The sequence below is a fragment of the Condylura cristata genome, unplaced genomic scaffold (assembly GCF_000260355.1).
Source record: "Condylura cristata isolate star-nosed mole 26May11 unplaced genomic scaffold, ConCri1.0 scaffold00017, whole genome shotgun sequence".
In the NCBI taxonomy this organism is placed as follows: Eukaryota; Metazoa; Chordata; class Mammalia; order Eulipotyphla; family Talpidae; genus Condylura; species Condylura cristata.
In genome coordinates this window covers 42,651,845-42,670,720 of record NW_004567118.1, presented here as the reverse complement: position 1 = coordinate 42,670,720, position 18,876 = coordinate 42,651,845, and the positions used below count along the sequence as shown (strand labels likewise).

General features: G+C 36.0%; 1 protein-coding gene across 2 annotated transcripts in view; it reads left to right on the top strand.

Moving 5' to 3' along the window:
- The first annotated feature begins 7,036 nt into the window (after nucleotides 1-7,036).
- The window catches only part of ERCC6L2 (excision repair cross-complementation group 6-like 2), a 115,001-nt gene continuing 103,161 nt past the window's right edge, over nucleotides 7,037-18,876 (top strand). For both annotated transcript variants that reach the window (XM_012726625.1, XM_012726624.1), the window contains exons 1-2: nucleotides 7,037-7,387; nucleotides 11,788-12,209. In XM_012726625.1, coding sequence (XP_012582079.1) covers nucleotides 7,342-7,387; nucleotides 11,788-12,209 — 468 coding nt within the window. In that variant the 5' untranslated portion in view covers nucleotides 7,037-7,341. The remainder of the gene's footprint in view (nucleotides 7,388-11,787; nucleotides 12,210-18,876) is intronic.

Sequence of the window (18,876 nt, the reverse complement as noted above, 5' to 3'; positions counted from 1 at the left end):
TTTAACTGATTATTTGATATATATGTTTATATTTCCATCATTTTGTGCCTTTTTCCATCTCAGTTGTAATCTCTGTGGACTTCCCATCACCAATTCACCCATGTGCCATCACCATAGTCCCATGTACTCCCTCCCCAACCCCCCATTTTTGATCCCATTCCCCACTCCACCCCTGTAAAATGTCTCTGGTATATAGTTATTTTTTTTCCCCCCTCATGGGTTAATTTTTAAGCTCATCATTATGTGGCCATTGGTTTAGTTACCATCTATTCCACATCAGAGATAGTGGTACTTATCTTTCTCCTTCTGATTTATTACACTTAATATTAGCCCTTCCAGCTCCATCCATGTTGCTGCAAATGTCTTTTTCCCCCCTGAGTAATATTCTATTGTATAACACATCTTCTGTATCCATTCATCTGTTTTTGAGCATTAAGGTTGTTTCCATAATTAGGCTATTATAAATGGTTCTGCAATAAACATGGGGGGGGGAAGTTTCCTTTCCAATTGGTGTTTTTTAATTTTTTGTGTATGACTAGCAGTGAAATTACAAGGTCATCTGGCAGGTCCATTTTTTATGTTTTGAGACACATTCATACTGTTTCCTTAAGAGCTGGATCAGTTTGTATTTCCACCAGCAGGATAGGAGGGTTCTGCTTTCTCCACATCATCTCGAGCATTTGTTGGTCTTATCTATATGGGCCATTATCACAGGTGTGAAATGGTATTTCATTGTGATCTTGTTCTGCATTTCGATGATGTGATGAAGAACAGTTTTCCATGTGCTTGTTTGCAGTCTCTATGTCTTCTTTGGAGAAATGCCTGTTTTGTAATTTTGCCTTTTGAATGGGTTGTTTTTGCTTTGTTGAATAACATTTCTTTATAGATCTTTGATATTAGTCCCTTGTCATATGTATGGTGTGAAGATATTTTCTCATTCAAAATGGTGTCTTTTTGTTTTAGCTATGGTGTCTTTGACGGTGCAGAAGCTTCTTAGCTTAACACAGTCCCAGTTGTTTATGTTCTCTTTTATTTTCCTTGCTGCTGAGCATGAATCCCTAAAGATATCACGGAAACTTATGGCCTAAAAAGCTTTGTCTATAACTTCTCCTATATACTTCATGGTTTTAGGTTTTACATCCAAGTTGATACATTTTGAATTGATTTTTGTGTACGAAGTGAAGTGGCTTTGTTTCACATTCTTTTGCATGAAGTGGTCCAGTTTTCCCTACACTATTTAATGAAGAGGCTGTCCTTGTTCCATTGTATGGTTTTGGCTCCTTTGTCATAGATACATACGTGGGTTTATTTCTGGGTTTTAGGTTCTATTCCACTGGTCTGTGTGTTTGTTTTAGTTTCAGTACCAGGTTGTTTTAATTATTATGGCTTCACAATAGAGCCAGAGGTCTGGAAGTGTGATAGCACACTTCTCTTTTTTTTTTTTTTTTTTTTGCTCTTTGGAATCTTTTGTGATTCCATCAGAATTTTATCATTATTTGTTCCAGTTCTTTGAAAAATGGCATTGACATCTTTATAGGGATTGTACTGAATATGTATATTGCTTTGGGTAGGATGGCTATTTTGACAATGTGGATTCTTCCAATCTAAAAGAGGGAGTAGTTTTCCATTTATTATGCCTTCTATTTCTTTTAATGATGTCTAATTTTTTTTGGTATGGTTTTTACCTCCTTTGTTAGGTTTACTTATATTTTTTATGTGATTTAAGTGGGATTATGATTACTTTAATTTCTTCCTCTTCTAATTGTATATAGGAAAACAACTGATTTTGTGTATTGATTTTACTGCCACTTTATTAAACTGATTGTTTTGATTAGTTTTTCCATGAATTCTTGAGGATTATCTGTGTATACTACAAAGACATCTACAAATGATAGCTTCACTGGTTTCTCCATTCAGATGCTTTTATATCTTTCTCTTGTAATTGCTCTAGCTAGAACTTCCAATATTATATTGAACAGTAGTGGTGTTAGTGGCAAGAGTACAAAACCTTGCCTCTTACCAGATCTTGGTGCAAAAGCTTTCCGTTTTTCACCACTGGGAATGTGGGTTTGTGGGTTTGTGGTGAATGGCTTTATTATGTTAAGGTATGTTCTGCTTATCCTCAGTTTTTTAAGAGCTTTTATCATAATTGAATTTGGATCTTATTAAATGCTTTCTTAGCATCCGCTTGTATGATCATACAGTTTTTATCATTCTTCTTGGATGTGATAAATTTCACTGATTGAGTTTCAGATATTGAACTACTCTGTGCTCTTCATAACTTCTATTTAGTTTTGGTACATGATATTTTTAATGCATTGTTGGATTTAGTTTGCTAACATTTTTGCATCTGTGTCTATTAGAGAAATTGGTTGAGTATAAATTATAGTTTCAGAGATTTCCTTCCCTTTCAATAATTAAAATTACTCAGATATCTCTTAGCATATTTTTTTGAAGTGTCTAAAATAAGTATGTCACCTACTTATTTGTGACTGAACTGCTGTTTTTCTCTGGAAGCTTTCAGAAATTTTTACTTTTGAAAAACTCTTTACATTTTACTTTAATAGGTTTGGGTATAAAAGTTATTCCAACAATAGCAATCTTTTAGAAATTGAGATATTATCTGACATAAAAGTTTAGGTGTACAATGTGATTCTTAAGGTAGTTTCTTATATTTAAAAAGATTTATTTATTTATGCATACAAGAGCTGGGGTTCAGGTCAGAGGTACGGGGGAGGAGAGTTGAGAGGACACACCAGAGACAGAATGGGGCACAGAACAGACAGATTGGTGAAGTACACTGCTGAGAATGTGGGTTAGGAGAGGTCTGCCATGCCATGTGGGTCACCTCCTTGGCCAGGAATCAAACTCATGTTGCAGTGGCTGCTGACTGCTTCACAGTGCTTCACTTTAACCTGCTGTGCCACCAGGGAGGGCTCAAATCTCATCATCTTTATTATTTAATTACAGGAGCCTAACTGTTTTAGCCATGTTAGTGACCACGAGTTTTATGAGCACTGGGATCATGTCTTTCTGGTTCAATGACTGTATCCTCAATGCATACTATGGTTCCTGGCAATGACAGCTGTCCTAAATAAACACTTAAGTGAATGAATAACTAAATGCATAGAAACTAAGGGAACTGCCAAATTTTCTAAGAATCTTTAAGTTTTTAATGTTTCTTTTGTGATTTGTGTCAATACTTAGGGTATTTTTATAGAAGAAAAAAATAGCTTTTTAATAAAACTTAACTTTAAACTAAGTAAGTTCCATTAAATGATCTATAGATTATATAAAGTACAAGAAAATACATACTTAGGAAAAGAGCCATATAAATTATCAGTAGCATATACACTTATATCTGGGGGCCAAAAGTTAAATACTCAGGAAAAATTAAGAAGATCTTTCTATATGTTACTTATCAAACTGTTCTTAGAAGGGTCAGTTATTTTTGAAGGAAAAATGTAGATGATAAAATTTGTATTGTGCTCCTTTAGACACTGAAAAGTGGAAAGAAGTAAAATTTTTCTTTTTTTCTCCTTAAAAATATCCACTTACATGAACAAATGCTAATGAATGTGTTTTTTTTTTTAAGATTTATTTATTTATTCATAGAGAACTGGGGTACAGGCCAGAGTTGCAGGGGCAGTGAGAGGATTCACAAGAGACGGGAAGGGGTTGGGGGGGGCAGAACAATGTAGTATACTGCTGAGGGGAGCAGCGGGCGGGTCAGGAGTGGTCTGCTGCGCCATGTGGTCACCTTCGGGGCAGGCAGGGATCGAACTCATGGGGAAGTGGCTTTCGATTCTTAGTGCTGCGCTTTAACCTGCTGCGCCACCAGGGAGGGCCAAGTTTTTTAAAGAATGAAAAACTAGGGAGTTTCTTTGCTTACATCATTATCTTTATGGCTTAGTGCTATGATATTTTTTTATGATATCCAACTACGTGTGAAACCACACCATCATAGTCTCTGCTTTTCTTAACTACCACCTAAAATACCAATACTGTCCACCTTCAACAGTCCTGCAAACGTGCAGGTTGCCACAGACTTAGGAACTGATACAATCTTCCTTAAAGAAAAGTAAAAAAATTGATAGAAAAAGAAAAGATAGACCTTGTGAATATAGAATGCATTGGGATACTGAATGCATAGCCATTAAAAGCACTGTTGTGAAAACATTTGTCAATGCATACAACTTTTAAAAAAAGCTTCAGATGAGAATTCTTACAGGCTTTTAGATAACAAGAATTGATTTATAAAAATTGAGCTAAAGAAATAATTAACAGCAAGAAAAATAAAGCCTATGTTTTTCTAGAGAAGTTGAATGGATTACTGACATATGAGAAGGTGTTAACAGTCTTAAAAATATGAATTCTTTGGTTTTGCATTTCTACTGTGCAAAAATGACATGGGATATTTCAACCAGTCTGTCAAGTAGTCTATGCATAAACTGAAGAGAGCAGTTCCCTCAAAGAGTAACTTTATGTTTAAAATAAAATACCTAGTTCAAAAATAAACTCATTTAACTTTTATTTGTTTTTCATACTTCTCTGTCTTAATTAGTTCAAGTTAACTTCTGTTTAATGGAACACTGTCCATTCCCAACTCAAGCCATCTCATTTGAGTTTATTGATGAATTTAGGGCAATGTGATAAAAACGATTCATATGAAGGAAACATAATACTTGCTTTTAGAATAAACTCCTATTGAATTCAGCACATCCTGTAATTACTAGAGAGTTCCCTTTTACTCATTTTTTGGTTCCTAAGGTATCACTCACTTTGGCAGCATATATGAAAAGTAAAGGTTTGACTACCATCTTCATAAAGTACTTTTGAAATTTTAAACTGTGTCTATATAGTTTCTCTTTTAAAAGAGTTGCCTTTATGCACTCAAAATTCAGGGAAAGTTACAAAAGATGAGGTGGTATAGTCGAAAATAATTTAGGGGAAAGTTATTTTTAACAGAAATTACATGCAATTTTAGACTTGAAATACACCCTATAGGTCATGCATTCTGAAGACCATTATGGGAACCCCTGATAAGCATTAAAAACATTTTCTACCCCATAATATTTAAAGAGTCCAAAGGGTTAATGTCTCTCTCCTACTTAATAGAAGACAAATCTGTACTTTAAAAATTATCTAACTGCTATTCAAATGTAATTTCCATTACTTTAACTGGGCTCTTCAAGGGGAAAAAGATTATGACTTTTGGAATTTACTTAATATCTTGCGGGGAAAAATATAGCTTAATTGGCCCTCCCTGGTGGCGCAGCGGGTTAAAGCACAGCACTGAGAATCTAAGGCCGCTTCCGCATGAGTTCGATCCCCGCCTGCCCAGGAGGTGACCATATGGCGCGGCAGACCTCTCCTGACCCGCCCGCTGCTCTCCTCAGCAGTGTACTTCGTCGATCTGCCTGTTCTGCTCCCCGCTCTGTCTCTGGTGAAGTCTCTCGCCGCCCCTGAGCTTCTGGCCTGTACCCCAGTTCTGTATGCACAAATAAATAAATCTGTGAAAAAAAAATATAGCTTAATTAGTATCTTACTACATAGATAAAAGTCTGTCAGTAGATCAGCTAATTTTCATTGCTACTATACTTTTGGTTTAATATGGAGAATGGAAAATAGGGATTAATCCAAGTATTGTTTTTCAATATGTAAATCTGAAATTGTACTCAATTTCCAAATTAATTTCAAAAGTTAGTTTTAGCATTTTTAACATGTCATGGCAATTAAGCCCAAATTTGATGCATTTATTTGGAACAATAGTAATATATTAAGTTGTATTTAAGTTTGAAACAACCCATTTTGTTTCTATAATGCTAACTTTAAGTTGGCAGCATATTTTAAGGTGGATACTTTTGGTGTTACATGCTGATTTTTTTCATAGTAAGTTAGTCATATGTAACATAGACCTTTTATAAATGTTTCATGTTCTTATTACTAAATTAAAATCTTATGTTAAATAAAGTATGCTAAGGAAATATTTCACACATAATCATATGCTTCATTAACATGAAATTTTTGATGTATAAACAATCCTTACAGTCCTAACTCATATAAAGAGTTAGAATAAAGGTATGTCTATTCAGGTCTTGTATGCAGTCCAACACATAGTGTAATTACACCACTTCCTTCATGGTTCTGTTACTTTTATCACTCTTGGTATTTGGTAGCTGTGCTGGTACACTTGAAAATTTGAGTAAGTGAAGGGAACCTGTTGGGTGAGTGGTCCATTCAGGTTAACCTAACTCAATGAAATATGGCAGTCTGTATGAAAATATTCCAGATGTGCAAGAACCATTTCTGAGAAGCAACAATCAATGAAGTCTCCGAAGGGGTTATGCAAGCCGCATCCATTTAACTTGAGAGTAGTTTACCTCCCAGTATATTTGTACAAAAGTGGGTTTGCTTATTGCTTTCCCATAATATGTTCTACAAACCACTGGTAATTCTACACGGCTTTGGAGAAAACTTCTTTTCACTGTAGTTTTACCTTTGTCATCTGTTGTCACGTGCTGGTGGTCTGGTACCCGCAGAAATTATTCATGACTGCATGACCCAAGAAAACCAGCTAAGGGCACTGGGCCTCCCTGTGAGTGCACAGGTATTCGCGAGTGTGTGCGCGCTCGTATGTGTGTGTGTTTTTGCGCCTGTCAGGGGATTATGTGTGTGTGTGTCAGGGGATTAATACCCTCCTCAGGTTTCCGGGCACTGGGCACAACCACGAAGGAACTAAGCGGTATTTGCCAGGCCACCACCTTACCGGCCCTCCCACACCACGTCCGTCCAAACCCGTGAATAACTTGCTTCCAGTCTAGACCCGCCAGATCGCTCCAGGAGGGCAAATAGCACCAAACCTCGGGCCACTTACAAGTATCGCGAACTTTGCGTTTCTCGCTGTAGGGGGGGAAAGACCGCTGGAAGATTGCTCCTCCCCTGTGAGCCAAGATTTTGTTGTCGCGAGATCTCGATGACAGCTCTCGAGCCCTTTCTCGCGGGATTTTCTGAGTCTGTGATGGAAGTGGCGGAGGGCGGTGGAGGGAGGTGCGCGCCGTGAGGGAGGTTGAGGGGTCGTCCCGCGCGCTCGGAGGTCTCGGCGAGGGCTGCCTTGTCAGCCTCCACAACACCCTCCGACTTGCCGCCGCTTCGGAACCCCCACAAACCCCACCTTTGCTCCCTGTCGACCCGCGGCATCGAGCTCCAAGGGGGCGATGTACGGAGGGCGGCCGGAAGTGGTGTTGGCCGCGGTGGGCCCGCGCGCAGCCTTCTCGCTGCCTTCCGCCGCTGGTTCGGTGTTAAAAGCAGCCAGGCTGTCAGGCCCCACCCCCTGGCCAGATGGACCCCTCTGCCCCGAAGCCTCGCGCAGAAACCGCCGGGAAAGGTATAAGCTCTGAGCTCACGTAGCTTCCCAGACACCTGTCTTTATGGCGCCAGGTTGGACTCCTGATTGCCAGGGCTGGGACCAGTTCTTTACGATTCAGCGTTGATAATCTGACTCTGGAGTCTTACTGGCCTTGGATCAAATGCTGCTACTTTGAGCATTTTCTTTTTACTTAAAATTGAGATCGTTATTGAGTTCTTGTGATTATTAAATGAGTGTATGCAAAGCACCATATGATTCACCGTCTGGCCCACAGAATGAACTCAGCAAATGTTTGATTTTTTAAATCATCTGTGTATACCCCAGTTCTTAGTGAATGGTAAAAGTTTGTTGCTTAGTAAATGAATGAAGTCCGATATACTTAGTTCAGTTTACTTTTACACAAAAGATGATGTATTTATTTGAGGCCTTATTCCACCTAATGGGTTGCCAAGAGAGACTTTAAGGAGGGTGTGGCTATCTGCCACAAGCCATCTGCGATGCCTTCATGCCCCCAAATTAATAGTTTTCATTAGTAGCGGTATAACAAAAGCCACCACTGCAGGCTTTTTTAGTTCCTAGCAATATGCTGTTTATCTACATGCTCTCTTTTGAGAATGCTATGGATCTCATGGGATAGATAAGGAGTGCAGACCTTAAGTTCATAGAAATTTGTGTAATAAGCCTACTTGGTGACATAACTGAGAGGCCTCAAATATAAATGCCTATGGAGGTTTGGCAGGTAAATATATTTGAAGTTACAAAGTGCAGTTTGTGGTAGTTAAATGACCCTACTCAGGGTCAGGGGATTTTTTATTTGTGAGTTGGACAGGCGTGGTAGCTTGGAACGCCAGATAGCCTGGTTCAAATCCAGCTCTCACTTTCTAGTTGTGAGACCATGGGCAAGTTGGTTAGCCTTTCTCTGTTTTACTGTGTGTGAAATGGAGCTAATTATATCATTTACATGAAGCAGTGAAAGTAATAAGGTTATTACATCTAAAGCACATATTTGGCACATACAAGTATTCAAGTATTAGCTTTATGTAATATTTTTAAATTCTACAATATTGCATTTTAAACAATGTTTCTAGCAGCCCTAGATAAAAAAGTTAAGTCTGTAGTTAACTTATTGTTGAGATAAATAATATCAGTTATTTCATGTTCTTTGAAATTGGAACCATGTAGAGAGAATGACCCAGAATTCCATTTTAGATTGCATGGTCAGAAAAGACACCTTTGAGGAGATGCTGTTTGAGTAGAGACCTGAAGTGAAAGATTCATTTTAGTAGGAAAGAGTGTTGGTGAAAGGAACACTGAGGTAGGAACATGCTTGCCAGAGCTGAGGAATTGTTCAGAGCTGAGGAAGGCCAGTTTGGAATGAAAGGGCAAGAGTGTAAGAAAGAGAAAGAAAACAGATCATACAGAATCTTCTTCCAGTTCCCTCCATTCAGTCCAACATGAAATCCCCCCATTTTAACTATATGTTCAGGAGTTTGCATATGGAGATGTTCTAGTCCAAGCTGTAAGAATTTATTTGCTTGTAAAACTTTTCTAAAATCAGCAATCAAATATACTTACATAAATTGTTTTTGTGACACCCTTAAAGTCTTTGCACATGCTCTATCCTCTTTTCTACTTTTCTTGGATCTCCTCCTCTTTGAATTGTTTCCTCAATCCTTCTTTTTATAGCATTCTGTTATCTTCTTACATGTTTGTCTATTTTGTGTCTCCCTCAGTAGATATCAAGGATCTTGGAGATCAAAGATATGTTGTCATTAATAAAAAATTCAGCACATTTATAGAGTGCCCTCTGTGCTGGTCCTAGGGATAATTTCTTTTTTTCTTTTTTTTAAGATTTATTTATTCATGCAGAACTGGGTACAGGCCAGAGGTGCAGGGGCGGTGAAAGGATTCATCAGAGACAAAGTGGTGCGCACTACAGGCAGATCTACGAAGTACACTGCTGAGGGGAGCAGCGGGTGGGTCAGGAGAGGTCTGCTGTGCCACGTGGATCGCCTCTGGGACAGGCTGGGTTCGAACTTTAGCTTCTCAGTGCTGTGCTTTAACCTACTGCGCCATCAGGGAGGGCCCGGGCATAACATTTTTAATCCAGACATTTTCTTGGAAATACTCATTAATGGGAGAGATTGGGTTAATATGCAAACATTTTGATGAATATCATGCAATATTTATTTGAGATAGGGAATAATGGGCTACTGTATTTTAAATAAGGTGGTCAGTGATGACATTTCTGAGGTGATAATACAAACAGTGGGGAGAAGATCTGCTTAGCATATTTGAGTTAAGGTAATAAAACTGACATTAGGTTGGAGAGGTAAGTAGAGGCCGATCCCATACAGGAGCTATAGACCTTGTAAGGAGTTTGGGATTTATTTCTTGTGCAGTGGATACTAATAAGATTTACAATAATTTATAGTATTTTAAGTAGTCAATGTTATTACTAAAGTGGAACAGGGATTAAATGGGTTTTTAGCATTTTTGGTAGCTACAGAGAGAAAGGAGAAATCTGCAGGTGGGCTACTGCAGGGAAGAACTGTGGATCAGATATCACATTTGTTTTATAAGGTTTTGTTGTTATCTTCTTGTTTATATGTTTTCTGTACCTGCATTAGTGTTACAAGGTGAGACAGCATAGTTTGCAAAATTTAAAATAATAGCCAAAATTAGATTCTCTATGGAAAAAGTTTACCAATAGTTGGTTTTAGAGAGTTGGTATGGATGAAAGTTACACAGTTTGAAGTAGAAACAGCGGGACAATTTGACAGATTGGACAGAGACTAATATGAACAGGAATTAATGGCTGACTTTATGTTGAGAAGTTGATGGGTCCATTTTTTGATTTTTGGAAAGACTAGTTTTGAGCAAACTTTAATCATTATTATTTTGACATTTGCTATCTTCACTTTATACCCATGCTGTGGTATGGTGTATTGTGAGTAGTTTAAGTAATGTATGTTGAATAACAATACTAAACTAAGTCTTAAAAAGTAGAAGGCTTTTTGCTTAATAGGCAGATAAATCATGTGAAATAGAAAATATATATTAACAATTGCTCTAGGAGTTAATTTAGATTTTAAGGTTCAGATTACCTCAGATTACCCTGTTAGGAAATTAGAATCCATTGACTTGTTACCCTTGCATGGTGGGTCAAGGTTTTAGTTACATGGTGAAACTCTTTTAGAATAGCATGATGCTTATCAAACAGTTTGGATCCAAAGATTGGAGTGAAGGAAAGATGTTTTTTTTCTGTACTTTTAATTGTTATGTAAAAGAGCCCTACCAAAGTTGAGAATAATGATTTTATTTTTCAGGAGCAACTAGTGAGAAATAGCATAGAGAGATGTTTTTTGAAAGTTTAGATATTCTAGCTATATCTAAACTTTGTTGAATGTTATAAAAACCTGACTCAAAATCATCAGGAATTCCAGTGGTCATCTGATCTTAATGAGAAATATATGAGAAAAGTAATTTCTGCTATTCTTATAATTGTAGCCATATAGTTCCTCTGGGATTCTTGCCATTAGAATTTTGTTTGATTTTCTCTATTTGATAGCTTTTAATTGTATCAATGGTATATTCTATAGAGAGCATCCTATGCCCTTATTCATAGTGCTATATTTTATGGCTGGAAAATAAAATGACTGTACAGCTAAGTGCAGAATAAATTTGTGTATCTGACTCTTAAAAGAGCAGTAAAATCTTAGAAGAAGATTTTAGAATTCATTATCTCCTTTATAAGAATCTCAGCTCTTGAAACCTAAAGAAAGAAAAAGGGTGTTAACAAGCTGGTACGTAAGACCAGTTGAATTGGAGGACCCCCTTGGTTATCAGATAAAAATTAAAGCAATAATTTTGAAGCAACAACCTTGGGAGTGAGAAGAAACAACTGTATCCTTAGAAGATGTAACTACCATAAAAAAAGCATTCAGCTTAATCTCAAAAGTATTGTTTTCCAGAGGATTTTAGCTTCTCTTACACTTGGCCATCATGGATCATCTGCATATATTCACGAGTCATTACTGGCATTTAAAACAGTGGCTCTCAATCCTGTGATCAGAGTCACCTTTTGAAGTCAGCAATAACAACCAAAAAAAAACACCCCAGATGTCCATTGCATATATTCATTGAAAAAGAATCAACTGAGCTAGTTTTCAGGCATAAAAGGAAGGTTGTCAACCTTGGTGAGAAATAAGTGATTCTCCTTCTATTCTGCTTATTATCAGAGAGTATCTGTTGGTATTATTTATGGACACATCTATATGTGTTATAAGTACTTCTTTCAGTTATTTGGAAAGAATATATGAGGTGTTATTTTTTTTCTCAGAGCAGAAAATAAATGATGTGTAAGCCTATAAGAATATAAACTATCTTTGGAAACATTTTTTTTTTTTTTATTACAGACCTATGGCATCCAGGAGAAAGATGTCTTGCACCTTCTCCAGATAGTGAAAAACTTTGTGAAGCAAGCATAAAATCTGTTGTAAATGAAAATGGAAAGTCATTTGCAGTTGTTTTATATTCAGATTTTCATGAAAGGAAAGTACCTCTTAAAAGACTTCAAGAAATAAAAACTGTTAAAGATTGTTCCAAGAATTTTATATTTGATGATGAAGATTTGGAAAAACCTTACTTCCCAGACAGAAAATTTCCATCATCTGCTATTGCTTTTCAATTAATTGAAGGTGGAGACTCTATTCCTTACACTATTAATAGATACCTGAGAGACTACCAAAGGGAAGGAGCGCAGTTTCTCTATGGACACTTCATCAGAGGAAGGGGATGTATTCTTGGTGATGACATGGGACTTGGAAAAACAGTACAGGTATTTATTTTAATTACCTTATAATTAAAAATCAATTAAGTTATGTAATCATAGGAGACATAATGTGTATGTATGTGTGTCTCTCACCTTTTAGCCATTAAAGTCCTCAAAATAAAGCACAGTGTTTTAGTCATTACTTCAGCCTCTGAAGTAATTACTTATTTAGTACCTATGAACTGTTGCTCCAAGTAATATTTTAGTATACTTGGTTTGATTTTACCTTTTAAAAATTATATCTAGTACCTAATACTAAGGTATCATATTTAAAGTAATTTAACTTTCTTAATAGTCCTTTTTAGAAGGAAAATATTTTGGCATTTGTTAAGTACACAGTAGTTATATTTATTTTCAACAGTATTTTTGTGCATATAGTTTGGACTTTGTCATCTAAGAAATTTTCTAATTTGGGATCCCTGGGCCATTAGGAGTTTTACTGATAGACTTCAGAGACGCCTCTTATTTTCCTTAAACATATGTTGGAATTTGTTCATGTACATATTTCCCCACAAACAGGATCTTTGTTAGTTACCTACTGTTATATAACAAATTACCCCAAATTTAGCAACTTAAAACTATGTACATTTAATCATAATTTTTGCAGGTTCAGAATCCAAGTACGGTTTAAGTGAGTACCCTGACTCTGCCTCTTATAGGTAGCAGTCATCCCAGAGTTGCACTGGAGGATTGACTTCCCATCTCATGTGGTAATTAGCAGGATTCGGTTCCTTGTGGGTTGTTAGAGCCAGGTCTCAGTTTCTTGTAAGCTATTGTTAAAGACTTCTCTTGGTTTCTTGCCACATGGAGCATCTCACAACACAGCAGCATTTTCATCAGTGTGAAAGGGCAAGAGAGAATACTAGTAAGATAGAGGACAGTCCTGTCTTATCTAACTTTTTTGAATCAGAAGAAATAGCTCTTCACTTTTGCCATGTTCCATTATTTAGAAGCAAGTTGCTAGAATCAGCCTGTACCCAGGAGATTAAACAAGATTGTGAACAAGAGGTGGGGATTATTGGTAGGCCTGTCAGCAGCTGCCTACCTACCACAGTCTCCTTAGCTTTCATCAGACTTTCAAAAAGGTTCATGAACCAAAAGGATTAGAATTTTGAACCTAGACTTTATACTAAACAATGATTCCGGATTTTTAGGTGTGTTTGTCTAGTTTGTGATTAAGCACTTCCATGTTTCCTTCCTTATAATTGAAGTTAAATTATTATATTCTTCATGACACCTCCATTGTTGGTAGAACTTTAAATGAAAAACTAAGCTTAACATTTTAAAAGTAGTCAGTGCAACTATATATATGCAAATCTAGCTTAACATAGTATATTTTCTTTAGCCATATTCTCTGTTTATAAATCCAGGCAGTACACATTGTGCTAGGATTACATGTTGAACAAACTAAATAACTACTTGTGGAATAAATGAGTTTTCTTTCTCAGGAAAATAGTTGTAGGAATAAAGATAGGAACCTTTAGGAAACTACCCTCTGTGACCAAGATCCACAGATGATTACAAGAGAAAAAATAAATAAATAAATAAAGCCTCTGTGCTTATCTTTACATATACTTTTGCTGGTTTTTGACCATGTTGGAATGTTCTTTCCTTGACTAGGCAGTGCCTGTTCATCTTTAAAATGAGAAACAGGGCACTCCACAAAGTCACTTGCAGTTTAGGAACCATCACCTTAAAATGCTAAATACAATTCAAATTCTTCAGAGTGTTTTAGGCTCAAGCTTGAAGCTTAGCTTACATCTCTGAAGTTCTGTTGCAGAGAAATCCTTTTTGTTTTACATTTTACAGGGTTATGTTGAAAGTGATTTTGTTGTCTAGTTTTGTCAAATTGTTGGAAGGCTTTGAGTTGTGTTACATATTATGAATGTTCTTTGGTAAGTTTCTGTCCTAACTGATTTGTCTGATTTTTGGAGACCTTGTTTTGTAGTTACTGTTCTTGTAACTCAAAGTAATTTATATGTAAATAGGTGGTTTGGGAAATTCATACAAGATAGAGCTTCTGTAGATATGATGACTAAGCATGTTGAAGAAATGTGAACAGTAGTTAATGAATTCACTAAAATTTCAAAATGCAATAGAATATGGCCTGTGAAAATAAACAATTGTCATCTATGTTTGCAAAGTATATTCTCTTATTTTTTCTTCTGATTTCATCCCTTAACTTTCTCCTTTCTTACTTTCTAACTTGGCCATAAAATGAACTCAAGCTCTCTTTTTTTCATCCTCTAATATCAGATTCAAAAGTAGATAAATTTAATATTTTTGTATACTTGAAGGCATGGGAATTTTAAGATGCCCATTTGTTTTACTATTGTAGAAATCATTGTTTGAGGAAGAGCCATTTTGCTGAAATTTTGGTAGCACAAGTCACAATGGAATAGGAAGAGACAAACAGGAATTGGGAGTATGTACACTTGACTTCAAGAAAATGACTTTGAAAAGGGACAGACATGATCTAGTAATAGCTGAAAAAGGATGAGATTTGAGGAGTTTCTTTTTTTGTCGCATATCATTTGTGGATGGGATGAACTTGAGTTCAATTTTTTTTTTTAAAGATTTATTTATTTGTACATACAGAACTGGGGTACAGACCAGAGGCTCAGGGGTGGCGAGAGGCTTCACCAGAGACAGAGTGGGGAGCAGAACAGGCAGATCGACGAAGTACACTGCTGAGGGGAGCAGCGGACTGGCCAGGAGAGGTCCGCTATGCCATGTGGTTACCTCCGGGGCAGGCGGGGATCGAACTCATGCGAAAGTGGCTTTAGCTTCTCAGTGCAGTGCTTTAACCTGCTGTGCCACCAGGGAGGGCCTGAGTTCAATTTTTAAGTGATTTGAAATGATCTGATTGAGATGGAATGATTGAATATTCTGTTAACATTTCATTATACATGACTTTATCACACACCTATTCATCCATAAGTCATGCTTTGTTGCATTTAGAAGTAGCAGACATAGTATAGCCTATCCCCAAACACTTGAGCAAGCATGCTATTCGCTAGAGTTCAGTATTCTGCAATTTATTTTTATTTTGAAGTAAAACTTGAAATACAGAGTTCTCCCTGTGGCACAGCAGGTTAAAGCACAGCACTAAGAAGTTAAAGCCACTTGCGCATGAGTTCGATCACTGCCCAGAGAAGACCCACATGGCGTGCAGTCCTCTTCTGAACTGCCCACTGCTCCCCTCAACAGTGTACATCTATCTGCCTGTTCTGCTCCACACTCTGTCTCTGGTGAATCCTCTCACCTCCCCTGCTCCTCTGGCTTGTACCCCAGTTCTGTATGCATAAGTAAGTAAATCTTTAAAAAAAAAAAAAGTTGAAATACACAAAGCATAAATATCTATCATTCTATGAGTTTGGACAAACTTATCTCTTTGCAAGCCAGATAAGCCCTTTCAAAATAAAAGAATGTTATCATCCCAGAGTATGCCGTCATATCCTTACCTTGTCCTGCCACTATTTCCTAAAAGCAATCACTATTCTCCTTACTTTTATATCATAGATTAATTTCACCTTTTCTTGAAAAAGGGATCAAATAGATGTACCCTTGTGTAAGGTTTCTTTTATTTAGCATTTTGAAAGTCATTCATGTTTTTCTGTGCATAAATTAATCTGTTCCTTTTATTTGTATTGTACTGATGCTGATGGATACCTGGGGTGTTACCAGTTTTAGGTGTCTATCTAAACAATCTCTGTATAGTCATTTCTCTTGGCTAAATAGGAATGGAATTACTCGGTCATAGAGTTTATGTATTAAGTTTTATATAAAATTGCCAAACCTTTGTGTACAAATGTTTATACCATTATGTATTCTTATCAACAATATATGAGAGTTATGGTTGCTCTATTCTTCACAAACTGGTTTTGTCAGTCTTATTAATATTAGGAGTTTTGTTGTGTTTTGTGTATACTATTTGTGTACTGTTATATTTTATTAAAGAGTAATTGTTGCATAATAATTCATGTAAATTTAGTGTACATAAATTTACAGTGATAAGTTTTACGTACATTGTTTGATAAGAAGTGAGCACTATAATAACACAATCAAGATAATGAACATGTCTATCACCTAATCATCCATTTGCACTCATGATATACTTGACATCATTAATTCATCACCTACTATTTCTCCTTTAAGTTTTTAGTTGTACCAAAAAACTAAATTGAAAAAGAATCTGAATGCAAGTTTCTAGGTTTTTAGGAAAATTTCCCAATGTTTTATGGAATTCTTATGCCTAATTCAATAGCTAATTTGACAGTTTCCTTCTACGTGTTTACATAATATTTAAGATAACCACAATAAACAATTTCAACTGAAATATACAGGTTTGGCTATGTGACCTTTTATAATTAAACAGTTCAACTGGTGGGAAGGGAGAAGGTGCATGGGCACTTTGTATAGAGAAGTAGTTATCAAAATGTTATCTCTGGACCAGTCTGATCAGCATCACCTGGCACTTTGTTAGAACTGTAAATTCCTAAATCTTAGCCAAATACACTGCATCAGAAACTTCAGTGGGGTGTACCTGTATTTTAACAAAACCTTTAGTTAATTTGAGGTTCCTTAATGTTTGTGAAACTTTAGTCAGACTATATATTTTTCAGAGGGGATGGAAAATTTTGGTTAATCTGGTGAGTTAGTTCAGTGAATGTTAATTAAGAGAATATTTATTGTATGTGAATGTTTACATGGAGAGTGATTATTATTTCATTTTTAAAAAATAACATGGAACTATTAGAGATAATCTAATTGAACTTTTTTATTTAGTGAAGAAACTGGGGCACAAGAGTACTAAATACTTCACTGAGGTCATATACACAAACTTAACAATTTTCATTTCTATTCCAGTATTTTTTTCCTTTTTCTACCTTTTGCTGCTTCGATCATGCAATCTTTTATTTAGTTTTTAATTAACCACATTCTGTGTGTGTGTGTGTGTGTGTGTGTTTATCAGGGAGTTTTTTGGTGTTATTAAGCATCTAGTGTGGGCTATGCCCTGTGCAAAGCACTGAAGCACCAAAATGAATGCATATTAATCACTACCCTTACAGTGTTCACAAATGATGATTAAAAACCAATGTAGCCAAAGAATCATCCTGTTTGATAAGGGGATCAGAGAGGAGGAGGCCTGTTTGTGCTCTCAAGAAAGACTCATGGGTACTTTTACCCTTTGCTTTGAAAACCCACCAAAATCTAGAACACTAGGGTTCTTTATTCTATTAGTTATTTCATTGGATATGTAACTCTAATATAGTGTCTGAAAGGTTTACCATAAAATATCTCATTGGATTGAAATTATTTTTTGACTTAATATGACTTAACGTTTAAAGGCACAAAGATGGCTATTAAATAAGTATAATGTGAGATTTATATATGTGAAGATAGTATTAGCATCTGTTTGAACAGTAGAGGGGAAACAGAATTCTGCAAACTATCAAGATGTTCTTTGAATCCTTGTTTCTATTATAAGACATTATATTGTCAAAGATAGCCCTGCTAAAGATTGTCATTTTTAAGACATGTATAATAAACCTTAAGCCTCAGAGATATGATTGGATTGCTAATTATAGTTTTCTTGGGATATTTCAATATGATTTTTTTTAGAAATATCATTACTAGATTCAAAAACTATAATAAAGTTTGGAAATTCTCAGAATACATTTTCAGGGATCATTTCTGTAGTTCACACCAAAATCTAAAAGTTTCTTAGATCACAAGTCGTATTTTTCACTAAGGAATATAGTAATAAGGAAAAAATAATACTCTATTTTTATTTATAGAGAAAATGCCATCCTATCCAATATAATAAGTTAATTAACCTCTAGAACCACAAATCATTTAAAGCAGAAACAAAAATATCCTGGTGTTTTAAAGATAAATTGCTTTACTTGTTTTGGCATGCAGCTCACATTTTAGAAATAGAACCTTATAAAGATAAATGAGCTAAGTCCCCTTTCAAAACAGTACTTTGTTGTTAGTGTTTTGTGGGGTTCTTGTTTTTTTTTTTTTTTGTCAAGCTAGCAAAAATCATACTTTTTGAAGTATGATTCTAAAGTATTCTCTCAACACCCCTTTTTCTCCCAGGGAGGTAAAAAGTCAGGGATGTAGGCTTTTTTGGGGGGTCTAATTAGAAATACATAATTTTTGCTATGCTTTCCATTGGTTTAAGAGTAGATTCGATGGACTATTTCTCAGATTAACTCTGTATATCATGAGCTCATTGTATGTGAAGAAAGATGGCCTATAAAAATGTTTGCCTGAATTTAGAAAGGAATGCCTGTAAAAACAAAAAGCTTTCCCAGAGTGGTATTTTATTTCAGAAATGCAGTTTTGGCTTTTTAGTATGCTTGGGGTGGCTAATTTAAAAGCTTATTGTTCTTTTCATCTGTAAACATAATTTTAGAACTATTCCACATTAAAGTATGTTTTTTTTTTCGATTAGTTTTATAAAACTTTCATTGTAAATATGTCTTTCACCTTCTTTGAATTGATTTCTAAAGAGACCTCTGCTAGTACAGAGAGATAAATCAATTCCCTTTGCCTTTTCAGAACTGCAGCCAAGTGAGACTCTATTTCCCAGTTCCCCTTGTATATTGTGGGCTTATGACAGGTTCTGTCCAACAGAACTGTGATGAGTGTCTTTTACAAACCT